The sequence below is a fragment of the Oncorhynchus mykiss genome, chromosome 26 (assembly GCF_013265735.2).
Source record: "Oncorhynchus mykiss isolate Arlee chromosome 26, USDA_OmykA_1.1, whole genome shotgun sequence".
NCBI lineage: Eukaryota > Metazoa > Chordata > Actinopteri > Salmoniformes > Salmonidae > Oncorhynchus > Oncorhynchus mykiss.
Genome location: NC_048590.1, coordinates 34,475,166 through 34,492,288, shown reverse-complemented (window position 1 = coordinate 34,492,288; position 17,123 = coordinate 34,475,166). Strand labels below are relative to the sequence as shown.

Here is a 17,123-nt window from a genome sequence, read left to right as displayed (position 1 = left end):
TGCATAGGGCGATAAACAGCAATGCAACAACGGATGAGACATTTCAATAACCAATTTAAATTGTATTAATGCATTAAAAATCCATCATTCATAATATAACCGAGAGGAAACTTAATCTGAACGAAAGTAATCGGTCTATTTCGCAAATGCACCATTGAACAATAGAACACGAAGTAAAATTACAGGATAAGTTTGCAATTTTTAAAAAAATCTCAAATGACAATATGTTGATATACAAGACAATAGTGATCATTTATTCATTTTTCAATTACTTTTGCAAAGCTGCCGTCATCGTTTCCTGTTCTCTCCCCTTTTATTTTTTTTGTATGCATGAAGTCCGTTATCCAGAAAAAAAGTAGGCTACGCTCCGCGCAGAAAATTAAGATTTAAGGATACTTTGCAAGAGAGCTACATTTGCGTTGTCAAAGAATGGATTGTTGAAAAATACTACAATAAGTTCATAAAGGATAAGGTAAGGAGCATTTTCCTTTTAATTTGTTCATAAAGTAAACCCATGTATTGTAGTTTTAACTTAATATATTGCATTAACTCTTTTATGAAACTGATTCTTGCATTTTCTGTTTTATGAAACTTGCGTGGACAATAATGCAGAAAATCATAAATAATTGCCAACAAAAGGTTGAGATTTTTTTATGAGAGTGAATTGCTAGGTTGATAGAATAGCCTACGGACAACAATAGTTTCCACAAAATTGTTTTATTCAATACCTCAAAATCAAGTGCTGTACTGTGAACATAAACTAGGGGGCGCCTTAGGCCTTTTATAGGAACTACCCTAAGTACCCAATCTGGCATCTTAACTGAAATAATAATATATGAATCTTTTATACCATTCTTACCATTTGAATATCAGTCAATTTGGGGGAATTTAGTTTTTTTCTTTGCAGTATGCTTTTATTGAAGTATTACTTAAAATGTTGCTTCATGCATGGGGGAATGCAGGCTTCTGGAAGAAAGTAAAAGTATGTCCAAGTAAAATAATACTCCAAGGTACTTCCCTTTAATAGGACCCATCCTGTGTTTTAAGGTCCAGACTCTTATCTGTCCCTCTTTGGTTAATGACAGACGGAGAGGGTCTGTCTCCTCAATCCTCTCTTCAGTGCCTCAGTGTCAGACTGTAGGAATCATTCCAAGGCTCATAGAGGCTGCATCCCTGCAGGAGAAGCTTCAGTCAGAACCTTCCCAAGGTCTGCCTGGCCATGGTCAGACTAACATGTCTGCTGTCTGGAAATACCTTTCAATGCCACTGAAATGCAAGATAATAGAGTGTATAGGTAGGTCCTTGCTGAGCAGTTACTCTGTGCTTGAAATTGACGATGGGCTGTTTGGTATGATTTATTCCTGTCTATAACAGTACAATGATTTCCGATGTTTAGAATATTAATTATTAGACATCTCTTGAGTAAATGCTGTGGTTAGGGAGGGGCACAAGGGAAAATAACTACTTCCATGCATGTGTTTATTCGGTCATTCTTAAAGGCCCAATGGAGCCGTTTTATATCAATATCAAATCATTTCTGAGTAACAATTAAGTCCCTTACTGTAATAGATTTTCATTAAAATGGGCAAAAATCAGTTTTTGCAAAAAAAATATCAAGCTAGAATTTTGCTTGGACTGTCTGGGAGTGGTCTGAGTTGGGAGGGGAAAACTGAAAACTAGCAGTTATTGGCAGAGAGGTTTGGAACTCTCTTTGTTATTTGTCAATTTAGCCATTTACCGCCAGGCAAGCCAAAACTTTTGTCCATGCAAATGCAAACAGGCTGATTAGAAGGTCCTGTGTAGATTGTGTGTTCAACCAAATAACACTGACACTAATCAAATGTTTTCACACTTTTGCAGTAATCGTTTCATCACCTGTTATACAATATGATACAAAACACAGATTCAACAACATTTTGACTGCACTGGGCCTTTAAGAAAGCATCTGGAGCAAGAATTAAGACAATGTACAGGACATTCCTCTACTTTCAGTATGTGAGGCTGACAGCTATAATACCATTAGCACATTGAACTAATACGATTACATTATGATACTAGATGAACCACTGAAAAGTCTACAGGCCCTGAAGCTTATTTTGATGCGAATTGGTACTGTAGGGGGAGAGGAAGTATTTATAGGGTGAGTCTTGTCGTCTCTGTAGGCCTTAGGGCAGTAGTATTGGATAGACATCATCAACATGAGAGGACTCGACTGCTGGAGTTTAAAGGGTGCCTCATGACCTGTCTTGAAATTGAATATGTTGTTCCTAAAAAAAAACATCTTTATGTTAAAAGAGAAGCAGTTTAGAATTGCGATTCAATCAGACCTTATGCTGTTTGGCTGCTTGGAGGCTTTCATATGCGACTGGCCCATCCTCATTTCCATAGCTCCCTTGACCCACTGGCCCTTGGCTATTTAAAATCTCCAGATGCCGGAGGAGAGGCTCTCACAGGAAAATTTTGTGGGAAGGGTGTGGTGAAAGCTCAACAGTGTACTGGAGAGGTTTACTGTCAAATTTCTGAGGCTTTTGTGGGTTCACTGAACATGACCGATGGATCCTACGCAAGGTACATTGGACCTGTAACAGGTCCAGAAAACACTGGCCTGGTCATATGTTTTTTTCCCCTTTGCCTGAATGGCTTTAGCGGAAGGTAAAAGGTGGAGAGTTGTAGACCTCAGGGAGATGATTTTAAAACAGATTTATGCCATCAAAACTGTGGACAAGTTACTGAGACCGAGCATTGAAAAAGGCTGTATTCTCTTGTGCAAGTAGCCCTATACAAACAATAACAGTCTCTATGTCATGGTTGTGGAGGTGATTTCTCTATGAATGTTTAATTAGTACTTATTTAGGTTTGTACTGTATTTAATTTTCTAATGTTACACTCACAGAGAAGTAGCGTAATGTATTGCTTACATTGTACAGAAGAAACCCTGAGGACAAGACTTCTTGACACCACAGTGGATTCCAGGAGGTTGTTCTTCGTTGTGCATCCATACTACTGGAGCCAGCCTTTCCCAGTATGAAACAGCACTAGTACCTCTGCTAATCTGAAGCACAAAGCTGTCAGATTCCACTCAGTACTCTTTATACTTTATGAGGCTTTGACATGTCCGAGAGACAACTACACTGAACAAAAATATAAACACAACATGTAACGTGTTGGTCCCATGTTTCATGAGCTGAAATTAAAGATCCCAGAAATGTTCCATACACACAAAAAGCTTATTTCTCTCACAAATTTGTTAAATCCCTGTTAGTGAGCCTTTCTCCTTTTGCCAAGATAATCCATCCACCTGTCAGGTGTGGCATATCAAGAAGCTGATTAAACAGCATGATCATTACACAAGTGCACCTTGTGCTGGGGCCAATAAAATGCCACTCAAAAATGTGCAGTTTTGTCACACAACACAATGCTACAGATGTCTCAAGTTTTGAGGGAGAGTGAAATTGGCATGCTGACTGCAAGAATGTCCACAAGAGCTGTTGCCAAATAATTGAATGTTAATTTCGTTATCATAAGCCACCTTCAACGTTGTTTAAGAGAATTTGGCATTGCGTCCAACTGGCCTCACAACCACAGACCACGTGTATGGCATCATGTGGGTGAGCTATTTGCTGATGTCAACGTTGTGAACCGAGTGCCCCATGGTGGCGGTGGGGTTATGGTATGGGCCGGCATAAGCTACGGACAATGAACACAATTGCATTTTATCGAAGGCAATTTGAAAGCATAGAGATACCTTGACGAGATCCCGAGTCCCATTTTTTAAAAAGTTATCTGTGACCAGATGCATATCTGTATTCACAGTCATGTGAAATCCATAGATTAAGGCCTTATGAATGTATTACAATTGACTGATTTCCTTATATGAACTGTAACGCAGTAAAATCTTTGAAATTGTTGCATGTTGCATTTATATTTTTGTTCAGTATACAGTAGTTAGAGCTAAGAGAAAAACAACATACTGACAAAGCTGTGGACTTTCTGGAGACGTTATGGGACATGAGTTGGATGTCTGCATCTTACGACTTCCTCCGTTCCTCAGTCAGTAGATGAAAGGATGGGGGGGGGGGGGGGCTGTATGAAATAGTGCACAGTTTGAGTAAAATATATGATACTGTGGTGTGGATTCTATTCATGACAGGTAGATCGACTCCATATTTTGAATCAACGTTGTTTGAAAAAAGTTATCCGTGTAAAGGAATTTCATCTATTTTTCACCCAACTTTTAACCTAAATCCAATGACATGGTGACATTTTTTGTTGATTTCACACTGAATTCACATTAGTTGACAACTCAACCAAATGGAAATCAAAACTAGATATTGAGCTAATGTCTGTGCCCAGTGGCATGGCTTTAGATTTGATCTCTCCCCCATCTATGTTTCTACTGCTGATGCTCAGAGGAATTGATGAAGGAATTGATTAATGGGTAAGTTGTAAATTGACATTTGTTTGTGATGATTAGGCATTACATTATAGAGTAGATATGAAAGACAGGCTTTATAATGACCCTTTTCAGTCTTCTGCATTCTTTCCTGTGAAAGGGGACATTTATTCTTGATTGTAGACTTTGTGCCAGTTGTTTTGGATAGAACTGCTCAGTTCTTTTTAAATTCTACTGTGGCCCAATAGCTGTTCCCTTAACCAGAGTAAGGTTGAGTGGACTCGTGTGTTAACTCATGCATGTTTCCAATACTTTGAATTCATGTGGCTTGTTTGTGTTTTTTCATGTTTTTCCTGAGTCCATCAAAAATGTTCCAGAAATCAGTAGCGTAAAGGTAGGGCACATTTTGTTTACCGACCATATTTTTCTTTGATGACAAAGAACGAAAATCTCTGAACAATTATAACAATGATTGTTCAAAAAGGCTGTTTTGCTTGGAGGGAACCTACACTTAAGAAAGTGAAAAACAGACACAACTTTGGGTATGGTGATCTTCCTAGCAGGCATCCTCCCCCTTGGGTATTGTTTAGTCTGGACTCAGACTGCAGTTTTGTTTAATGTTGGGAGAGCAGAGCATGAGGTTTAAGCCTATCTAGAGCCCTCTTATATAAAACTAACAAGAGAGCGACAGGATCCACACTGCAGTCCAACAACAAGGAATCACATCTGCTAATATGCACATGGAGTCTGGTAACTCTCCTCATAAGGGTTTACATGAGTTCACTGTTTTGAATATCTGCATTATTACTTTGGGATATGTCTCCAACCAGTATAATGTCCAAGTATAATTACATATAATGTAAAAAAACAAAAACATTTAATGGATCTTGTTAATAGTTTTGTAAAATAACTATTTTGTTAACTCGTTTTTCGTTAAGTATTATGTTAATTGATAACAGTCTATACTCCTAATTGTAAAGATATGCATGACTGTTGGAACTAATCATGGCAACTGTCTTCCAAATAATTAGCTGTGTGCTCGTCATTCAGTTTGACCTGAAATTATGTCCTTGACAAACCCTTCCCTCTGGAGATAGCCTCATCATCAAGCCCTTGAGGCTGTTCATAATTACACAATTTCACTAATTGACACAGGTCTTTAAAGGTTCAACCTTGACTTTATCTCCTGAGATGTGTTTTGACATCTTATCTATCTCCTGGACGAATAGCGGATTCATTCTGCATCTCTGAGTATCATTCTGCAGTTGAAAAGTCTGTGTAGGCCTATTGATTATGTTATTGTTACATTGTGATTTTGCTAGTTTGTGTTATAAATAGTTGGACACACCAAAAGCAAACAATTACACAGAAATCTTTCCCTGAGAGAATATCCACGCTGAGTCGAGCAGTTATTCTTTCCAGAACTAAACATAGGGTTCTCTCGTAGCTGTTGTTGATGAATAAATCTCTCTCTCCAAACGTGGGAATATACTGTACTGGCTCATCATGCTGTCCGATTGATATGTTGTAATAGTCACTTGTTGACTTTAGTTTCCAACTCCAAGACTGTCTTACCCCTCTGGCATGTGTGTATTTGAGACCACTCTAGCGTTGTCTTGTGCACTCCCAACTGTCACTCTCTTTATATGCTGTTAGAAGGCTAGGAAGAGAGTGTCAAAAAGATCCAAATGGAATGTGGACAACATGATAATGATGTCCTGAGGATAATTCCAGAGCCTATCTGACTCTCTTGGTCATTCTTATGAAATATACTGTTTAACAGACAAAGAACTGCTGCAAGCTTGTGTGTGGGATAGAGAGAATGGAAAGGGGCCAGTTCCATTGAAGTGGGGGGCAATCAACCCATCTCCATGGAAACTAGTCCAGCCCTCGCCCTCTCCAGAGGTCTCAAGGAGGGAGGGATTTGGTTGGAAAGACATGACTCGTAGTTCAGTGGGAAAGCTGCAGCTATCTGGCAAAACGAAACGTTTTATTTTTTTGCTACAATTTATCTAACGGGATTGATATTTGCTGGCATTTTTTGGGGGGGGGAAATGGCTGTGGAAATGAGGCGCTACTCTGAGGTAATGCCGGTCGCCATTTGATTTTTTTACATTATTTGGGATAGTTTATAAAGGGTTAACGGGGATATAGCTAGTTGCAACAAAAGTATCCGAATGCCGTACAGACAGAGTTAGGGAAGAGCAGTTATATGCGATTGTATCAATTAGCAAACAAAGTATAGCCTACAACAAATATTTCGCCGAATGGATTTATTTTTATTTTTACGGTATTTGGTAACATAGCAGTTTGGGGGATGTAACGCTATCCTTGTTCTGAGCTCTTTCAAGTTGATAATGTGAATGTCAAAACAATTAAATTACATTGGACTGAGAGAGTTGAGGCTAAATACATTTTGCCAACTAAAGTTTACATTGTGGAGCACGAGATAATTTATTCAATTCAAAAGACTGTCAACTCACTTGGGCCTCCTTTGGTTCTTGAGATCTACGGATAATTTAGCTACAAACGTTCTGAGATTGTATCTGACTCAGATTTACAAACGCTGTTGAGTGAGAATATCCATAATCATAGCCTAGTATGTCCTCTAATGTGGATTATATTTTTTCTCTCTGAGGGGCATCTCTCTGTTAGATGAAGTTTTTCTTCAGGGGTACCTCCTGCTATCACTATCACTGCGACTAGGCAGACGCTGCAGCTGCAAGCTCTTTTTCTTGAACTTTTCCTGAACAGACTGTCTATTGTGCATATCTAACAATGACCTTTCCTTCTCACTGGACTGGATTGTCAGCAGCTAGATTGGGAGGCCCCTCTGTTCTCTGGCCAGGGCTTGCATAACAGGGGTGAGGGTGGGAGGTCACCAGATGCTTTTTAGGCTGGCATTATCAGACAATGTGTATGAAATCATACACACACCCAGTTATTGGGTAAGACTGGTAGGCTATATGTATGCTGCTATGCCCAGTGTCCACACATCACCCATAATAGAAACCCAATGTCTAGTGGAGCCACACAGCTTTAGGGTGCCTTTTCACAATTTTATTAACTGGCATCTAAATGGCATGCTTGGCATACTATTAGTCTATAAACCATATAATGATCACTATCCTGTTGAAGCTGTTGGAATTCAATGTCAGCTTGTCAACCTTGATGATGAGTTGTAGATCTGTGTTGTTCCCTCAGTGGTTTAAGATTCATGGGGAAACCATGTGATAGACTGTGAACAGGATCTGAGTGGAATATAGCCCACAGAGAATGACTGTATTGGATGTCACAGTTAAACCATCATTTGACTGGGTTTAGGCTATACATGCAGCAGTGGATAATCCAGTCACAAGTCTGCCCCACAAGTGTCAGAAGGTATGTCAGTAATTTTTTCTTTGCCTTGTTAAAGGTTAATGGTGCATCAATTTTATGCAGTGCCTTCAATGTGCCGCATCTTCCTCCCCAGTCCTCCCTTTTCTACTCCATTTCATCTCAGCCATTTGCCTTTTAGGCCCATAGCAGGAATAAAGATGGCAAGACATAGGGCCATCTATGGTTTTGGAATGGAAGCATGGTAGTTCAACCAGTGTATGGATCCTAGGTAATCATGTAGCTAAGCTTAGCTCGTAACTTGGCATAAATTGTCGCACAATACACATTATGGAGTGACTCAAGTTTAACGTTTTTATTGTCACGTGCACAAGTACCTTTGAAAAGCCTTTTCTTGCAAGCTCTTTCCCAACAATGCAGTAATTAATATCAGTAGTACTATAAAAAAAAGTACTAGTATTGACACTGATTCACAGGTATTCTGTTATCCTTTCTGCTCACCACCCAGCCTTTGTAACTAAGATCCTGTACAGTAGGCTCTCACTTCCTGTTACTTCTTGTTTTTGTTGTGAATGACGGAGACCTTTAATTTACTTTTGGGTGTAGTGCAATCTACTCTCTCTGTTTAAGCAGATGGGGAATGCTATCCTTTTCAAATATCACCAATCCCATTCTCTCTTTGGAGTTTGGCATTACAAATACGGAGTGTTTGCACAACCTTTCATAGACATTCTTAAACCTGTCCAAGGCATATTCAAAATGGTTTGGGCATTGCATTATTTCAGGCTCACTTGCCATGTAAAAGCTATTGGTAAGGTAAACTGCCTGTGACCTGAAGTAAGTGCACCTTGACGTGTAGTCACTATCTCACCCTGGATTACATACCATTTGCTTTACTATACATTATATCTTCTTGTTTTGATCATGCAACGGTGCCTTAAAATGAATGATATTCAGATGTATTTTCTCTGCTTCTCCTTTGATAGCTTGTCTTAAACATTTCTGCTATCCATCTATCCTATCTTTTACATAGCATATACACTCAGTGGCAAGTTTATTAGGTATCTAGTACTGGGTTGGACCCCCTTTGCCCCCAGAACAGCCTGAATTCTTCAGGGCATGGAAACGTTGCTCAATTGGTATCAAGGGACCTAACGTGTGCCAGGAAAACATTCCCCATACCCTTACATCACCGCCAACAGCCTGTACTGTTGACACCAGGCAGGATGGGGCAATGGACTCATGTTGCTTACGCCAAATCCTGACTCTGCCATCAGCATGACACAAGAGGAATCAGGATTCATCGGACATGGCAATGTTTTTCCACTCATTAATTGTCCAGTGTTGGTGATCGCGCGCCCACTGGAGCCGCTTCTTCTTGTTTTTAGCCGATAGGAGTTGAACCCGGTGTGGTCGTCTGCTGCAATAGCCCATCCATGACAAGGACTAATGAGTTGTTCATTCCGAGATGCCGTTCTGCACCCCACTGTTGTACTGCGCCGTTATTTGCCTGTTTGTAGCGTGCCTGTTAGCGTGCACGATTCTTGCCATTCCCATTCGACCTCTTATCAGCAAGTTGTTATCGGCCACAGGATTGCTGCTGACTGGATGTTTTTGGTTTGAATCACAATTCTCGGTAAACCCTAGACACTGTTGTGTGTGAAAAGCCCAGGAGGCTGGCCATTTCTGAGATACTGGAGCCGACGCACCTGGCACCGACGATCATACCATGCACAAAGTTGCTTAGGTCATTTGTTTTGCCCATTCTAACGCTCAATTGATCAGTAACCGAATGCCTCGATGCCTGTCTGCCTGCTTTATATAGCAAGCCATGGCCACATGACTCACTGTTAGTAGGAGTGAACTATTTTTGAGAATGGGGTGGTGTACTTAATAGCCTGGCCACGGAGTGTAGGCAGTCATAAGGGTTCAGTCAGATCCCCTCTCATCCCTCAGATTCATGATCCATAAATTAACCCTCTTCCATATCAGAGTAAGGGAGAACAGTGGAGGCACACAAAATGTCTTGTCCTCCTTTCCTTCTTTCATTGGAAGTTAAAGCCTGTGTGTCAGAAGTCAGCCCAGTGACATATATACTACATCTCAGCTCCCTGCAGCAGCTCAAATGGACATAAGCCTGTTTTCCACATGCCAGCTCCGACAGCTGTGCATGCTCATTTCCAGGTTGCCCAGAACACTTTTCCCCAGCTTTCCAAAAAGGGCATATCTGCCATTAGTATTGCCTTGAAGATAAAAGGGAACTGTAAACAGCTGAAAGATGGAGAGAAAAGAGGAATGAAAAAGACTGAAAGAATTGGTTCCATCTGGCGCATTGAGTCAGAGAGCTACGGTGGCAGGGACTTGTGGTTATTGTGTAGGGAGTGTGCAGCTGCCATGAACAGTGTCAACCTGGGGTGCCCCTGCCCATAAAGAGGCGAATGGAGCTCTGTGGGATGGATATTTAAGGGGCCCGACAGTGCTCAGCAAACAGCCGCCCACTCAACGAAAAGATGTCCACTGGACCATTCTTTAGAAAATCTGGCACTGAAAGTCAAAAGGAGACAAAAGCCAACCTCTTGTGGCCTATGTGTTAGAGCGAGGCAGAGAGGAGGTTTGTATGGACTGTTAATTAGGAACGGAGGTCCAGGTGGAAGGCCTTTTATAATGCTTTCATGTTAACGGAGACGTTATTCATAGTCGTTCTCCTCAACCTAAACACATGCTTGGTCCATGACGACAGGCTGTGTGTACATACACCACATGAACAGTTCCAATGCGTCTCCTCCATGTAAAAGGTTTATGAGGATCATATGATGTTATGCTAGGGACTGAGTGGCTGGAGTGGCTCCTCCTTCCCCTCTACCATATTTACCCACTAATTCAACCTCCAGACTCACATCTGATGTCGGATTTCCAACAGCAGTCCCAAAACCTCTTTCCTCGTTGAGAACACACGGAAGAAAAATGAAATGGTCTTTTGAAGACGAAAAAGAATGCCTGTGGATACATGGGTCCAGACACTCCTCATGTCCTCTGGTGAGTTGTGACGTCTGGAAAGAGTTTTCAGAGGTTTTACTCTGCTTTCCCTGGCTGGCTCATGGCTGTAAGTGAGCTCAGCTCAACAGTAGTTTGAAAACCTTGGAGTATGCTGATCAGCAGAAATGGTCGGGAGGACATGTCTGCCAGAGAGGCCGAGACAGAGGTGTAGTAGCAGACTGGAGAACAAAATTAGAACAATGCTTCTATTTCTGGAAGCTATTGTGTCTGTTGTTATTACTTGATTTCCACCAGAGACGTGGTGGTGCTGGATGGAAATTACATCAAGCCAAGGCTACTCCTCAGGAGGTTCATTTAAGTTTAAATAACAACTTACTATTATCATCACAACCCAGACCATGAAAGTTCTGTGTTCACCAAATCACATTGACATCTCATATTCGGTATGTAACTGCCAGGTGTTGATGAGCAAAGATGCATAGTTGAGTGTCTGAGAATCTTTGTTGGATGATAAATAAGCTCTTATCATTGAAGCCAGGTGCTCCGAGCTCCCGCCCCTCTCCTGTTCATCCACCCTTTAAAACATAGTCTAATGTGTTGAATACCAGGCCTGATGGACAGGACAAATATTAGCACATTCCTCTATGTGATGTGCTGGCCTATGGGCCTGTTGACCTGTCAAGGCTGACAAGGCCATGGACCTAATGGCTTCACTATGAGATGAAACATTCCACAGCCCATGCACGTCACCCGCACGCACACCCACATGCGTGCACATACACACAAACTAGCGGGAGTAGCTTTGCATAGTATTTGTGTGTTTCGGTCGCCCGATAAAGGGCTTACTTTTTAACCATGAGTTTGCCCACTCAAGGACATGTTGAAAACAAAGAGTTTTTCCGTTCCACCCCGGACTGTCTCAGGAACACACACAGACTTGCCTCCTCAACAAGCAAGCATAGTTTGTGATCTAATGGTATAGTAAGGACATAGTAACTGGACATGTAGTAACTGATATTATCTAGCCTCATGATTTCCCCCCATAATGGAAATGCCTTTTGCTGTAGAATATGGTATGGCTAAGACACAACAGGACAGTTTTGAGTTAGTGGTTTGGATGGCAGGTACTGTAAGTCATGTAGACAGTTCGGGAACGAGTAAATGTCTTAGATCCCCAGACAGAAGGCAAAACAAATCCTAACTGTAACTGGCTCTGAGGAACCTGGCGAGAATAAACATATACCTTGAACATTGTTGTTGATAGGCCATTTTTTTTATACTCATGATTCAGAGAGATCATATCACAGGATAGTTCTTTGTATTCCTTGTATCTACTGTGGAACAACATTACTTGCTCAACCAGTTGCTCAGTGCTTATCCAGTGCACATCCCGAATGTAGGTAAGAGGAGGAACTAATCTCCTTTGATGTGGATTGTTTTCCATCCATCCATCTGTTTTTCCACCTTGTGTCCTGTAGTTCAACAGAATACTGTATGTATTATGTATGAGCCTCAGTCATGCAGGGTCAGGGTTAACTTCTGGTTGTCTTTGGACCCCTGGGTGGGGGGCAGAGTGGGTGTAAGTCATTCCCCATATGGCACCCTATTTCCTATAGTGAACTACTTTAGACCAGGGCCCATAAGGCTCTGGTCAAAAGTAGTGCACTATGTAGGGAATAGGGTGCTATTTGGGATTTAGACCATGTGAATGCAGCATGACTCGACTAGAATGCAGAGGTGGGAGGACAGACAGCCTGTTGAAAGGACAGTTGTTAGCTCCCTTTTGTCATAATTCCAGGCTGTGTCTTGTTCATAACGTTCGCTGAATGTTAAGTCAATACTCAAATTACATGTCAATATCTGACAGGGCGGTGCATTCCTGCATAAGTAGTTCACCCTTGTGGGTCAAACAAAGCTGACATCTGTGAAAAAAGTAACGCCTACTTTCAATGCATTTTTCTGCAAAAGGTGGGTAAACTGTCAAGCAAAAATAAAGTGTGTTTACTTGTGTTTACCCTCCACTACACCACTGGTCTCATCTGAGCATCTCTCCCTTGACATGTATAAATTACTGAAAATATAAGTTTAGTATGCAGTGTTCTTAAATCTCATATACCAAGTGCCAGCAGTCAGTATTTTCGTATGTGTGCAATGCTTGATTATGTGTGTGATGTTAACAGAGAGGTCTATTTTTTGGGTGACCTGAACATTGACTGGTTAGCATCTAGCAATCCTCTCAAGAGGAAGCTTCTAACTGTGACTAATACCTGTAATATGAACCAGGTTATCACTCAACCAGCTAGAGTGCATACCAAAAGTGTTGGATCTGTGACATCCACTTGTATTGATCATATCTTTACTAATGCTGCAGAGCTTTGCTCCAAAGCAATATCAGATTACATTTTCTGTAGTGACCATAACATTGTGATAATAACAAGGAAAGACAAAGTTCCAAAGGTTGGGCCTAATTAATTAATAAGAGATCATAGAAAATGTTTTCACAGGACCGTCTTTTCAAAAGTAGTGCACTATATATGGAATAGGGTGCCATTTAAGACATTACCGTACTCTAGCCCTAGACACGAACCATGACCACCTTTTACTGAACATGGTTTGACAGTTTGCTGCTGCTTTGACATCCGAGGAGAGAAACTCTACATATTTCATCCCATTTTTCTCCCCAATTTCGTGATATCCAATTACAATCTTGTCTCATCACTGCAACTCCCCAACAGGCTCGGGAGAGGCGAAGGTCGAGTCATGCGTCCTCTGAAACATGACCCGCCAAACCGCGCTCCTTAACACCCGCCCACTTAATCCAAAAGCACTGTTTAACTGACAAATGAAGTCAGCCTGCAGGTGCCTGGCCCACCACAAGGAGTCACTAGAGCGTGATGAGCCAAGTAAAGCCCCACCGGCCAAACCCTCCCCTAACCCGGATGACGCTGGGCCAACTGTGCACCGCGCTATGGGGCTCCCGGTAATGGCCAGTTGTGACACAGCCTGGGATCGAAATGGGAGGCCTATGGTTTGTTTTTTAATGTGAAGAGATGGTATCACTCTCAGGAAGTCAGCTGGTTAACGCCTTGCTGTTTTCTCCCCAAAGCCCCATCTTGGACTTATCTGACCCAAATCTCTCCATTGTTGTGAACTTGTGAAGTAGGTTGTGCATATAACCTATATCACTACACTTTTAGAAAAAAGAGTTCCAAAAGTGTTTTGGAACTTTGGCTGTCCCCATAGGATAACTATTTTTGGTTCCAGGTAGAACTTTTTTGGATCACATGTAGAAACCTCTGTGGAAAGGGTTCTTCATAAAGTGTAATTAAAAGGGTTCTCTTATGGGGACAGCTGAAACAATGTTTTTGGTTCTAGATAGCACCTGCCACATGGTAAATATTGGCTGATTACACATAGAGTATGAGAAAGATGCAGAGACATTGCTACAGTGAAAGTTGAGACACAACACTCAAAACTGAAGTAACAAAATATTAAGTAGGCATTTGGGCGGCAGGTAGCCTCGTGATTAGTGTTGGGCCAGTAACCGAAAGGTTGCTAGATCAAATCCCCAAGCTGACAAGGTAAAAATATATCGTTCTGCCCCTGAACAAGGCAGTTAGCCCACTGTTCCTAGGCCGTTATTGTAAATAAGAATTTGTTCTTAACTAACTTGCCTAGATAAATAAAGGTAATTTAAAAAAATGCACATTTTGTGAATTTAATTTTCTATGAATCACCAATTCACTTGTTGCCCTCAACTTGGCTTCTTTGTAATTACACACTGACACCTGCCTACTGTTCTTGCATTGCACAAGTAGCCTGTTTATTTAACAATCACTGCGATTTCCTTGTCATTACAAAGTGTTCCATATACACTGAGTGTACAAAACATTAGGAAAACCTTCCTAATATTGACTTGCACCTCTTTATGTCCTAAGAACTACCTCAATTCACCGGGGCATGGACTCTACAAGGTGTTGAAAGTGTTCCACAGGGATGCTGGCTCGTTTTGACTCCAAATCTTCTCACTGTTGTGTCAAGTTGGCTGGATGTCCTTTGGGTGGTGGACCATTCTTGATACACACCTGAAACAGTTGAGTGTTAAAAACTCAGCAGCGTTGCAGTTCTTGACACACTCAAACCACCTACTGTAACGGCTGTCGTAGGTGGAAGAAGGAGAGGACCAAGGTGCAGCGTGATACGTGTTAATGATCTTTTAATAACACTGAACACTAGAACAAAAATAACAAAATGGAACAAACGAAACAGTCCTGTCTGGTACAGAGACAGAGAACAACTACCCACAACTCAAGGTTGAAAACAGGCTGCCTAAGTATGGTTCTCAATCAGAGACAACGATTGACAGCTCTGATTGGGAACCATACCAGGCCAAACACATAGAAATACAAACATAGAACAAAACATAGAATGCCCACCCCAACTCACGCCCTGACCAACCTAAAATAGAGACATAAAAAAAAGGAACTAAGGTCAGGACGTGACACCTACTACCATACCCCGTTCAAGGTCACTTCAATCTTTTGCCCTGCCCATTCAGCCTCTGAATGGCACACATATAAACTCAGCAAAAAAAGAACATCTTCTCACTGTCAACTGCGTTTATTTTCAGCAAATTTAACATGTGTAAATATTTGTATGAACATAACAAGATTCAACAACTGAGACATAAACTGAACAAGTTCCACAGACATGTGACTAACAGAAACGGAATCATGTGTCCCTGAACAAAGGGGGGTCAAAATCAAAAGTAACAGTCAGTATCTGGTGTGGCCACCAGCTGCATTAAGTACTGCAGTGCATCTCCTCCTCATAGACTGCACCAGATTTGCCAGTTCTTGCTGTGAGATGTTACCCCACTCTTCCACCAAGGCACCTGCAAGTTCCTGGACATTTTTGGGGGGAATGGCCCTATCCTTCACCCTCCGATCCAACAGGTCCCAGACATGCTCAATGGGATTGAGATCCGGGCTCTTCGCTGGCCATGGCAGAACATTGATATTCCTGTCTTGCAGGAAATCACGCACAGAATGAGCAGTATGGCTGGTGGCATTGTCATGTTGGAGGGTCATGTCAGGATGAGCTTGCAGGAAGGGTACCACATGAGGGAGGAGGATGTCTTCCCTGTAACGCACAGCGTTGACATTGCCTGCAATGACAACAAGCTCAGTCCGATGATGCTGTGACACCCCACCCCAAACCATGAAGGACCCTCCACCTCCAAATCGATCCCTCTCCAGAGTACAGGCCTCGGTGTAACGCTCAGTCCTTCGACAATAAACACACATCCGACCATCACCCCTGGTGAGACAAAACCGCGACTCGTCAGTGAAGAGTTTTTTTGCTGAGTTTACAATCCATGTATACATTGTCTCAAGGCTTTAAAATCCTTCTTTAACCTGTCTCCTCCCCTTCATCTACACTGATTTAAGTGGATTTAACAGGTGACATCAATAAGGGATCATAACTTTCATAACTTTTTTTTGTTTGTTTAGTCTGTTCATGTATAGTTGTCTTTATTAAAAACATGAATAACCACCACGCTGCATTTTGGTCCGCTTCTCCTTCACCACAGGAAAACCCTTACACCTAGGCCTATAAAGAATCCTGGGGTACTCTACATTTGTTTCGATATAAACATTAAGATTAGCTGAGAGTCTTTTAAAATGTGTTTTTATTTGCTGTGGTTTATCAGTATGCCTGTCTTTATAAGTTCTTATTTTTTCTAAACATACTGTATTTGCTTTCCAGATGTTACTATTGAAAGTGTTTTTACGCACAGGCAACAGTATTTTTACAGCTGTGCATCTTTCAATAAGTCAATGAAAAAACGTATTTCATCAAGCTGTAGCAGGTATTTAAAGGAAATAGCAATATTTTCAGACATCTGATATTCTGTCCAAATTTCATCTAATATTTAATGTGCTTCAGTGGTGGTCGGTGAAGTTTAAAATGAGGGAGGAGGATTATTATTTTTTATGAACATGGCCTTATTTCTATTACAGCATATTGGATAACTGTCATTCATATTCCATTCACCCAGCTCAATGTAACATCAATAGGTTTAGGCTACTACATGATACTCTAATTCTCTCTATACCCATCATGAGGTTGCTGCAACCTAGTCTATGAATTAAAGTTTACAGGTCGAGAAAAAAAATTGAGTAATCAAGGTGACAGTGACACATTCAATACTGCCTTGCACACTCTTGCTTGCATCTCACTGATCTAGGGTGTAATCATTAGTCCAACAGTTGCAAACAAGAGTTTCTACTGGACAAATTCAGTTATGTTTTTCCCCGTTTTGTTCTGTTTGCTTCAGTTTTAAGATTTTTTTTCTTCTACAGAATCAGCTGTCTGTGACCATGTGAAAAAACCT

General features: G+C 41.2%; 1 protein-coding gene across 6 annotated transcripts in view; it reads left to right on the top strand.

The window, feature by feature from the left end:
- Positions 1 to 188: 188 nt before the first annotated feature.
- The window catches only part of LOC110506688 (DENN domain containing 2B), a 73,900-nt gene continuing 56,965 nt past the window's right edge, over positions 189 to 17,123 (top strand). For 2 of the 6 annotated variants that reach the window (XM_036963341.1, XM_021586483.2), the window contains exon 1: positions 10,722 to 10,765. In XM_036963341.1, coding sequence (XP_036819236.1) covers positions 10,737 to 10,765 — 29 coding nt within the window. In that variant the 5' untranslated portion in view covers positions 10,722 to 10,736. The other 4 variants (XM_021586486.2, XM_036963339.1, XM_036963340.1 and 1 more) reach the window with 4 other exon arrangements.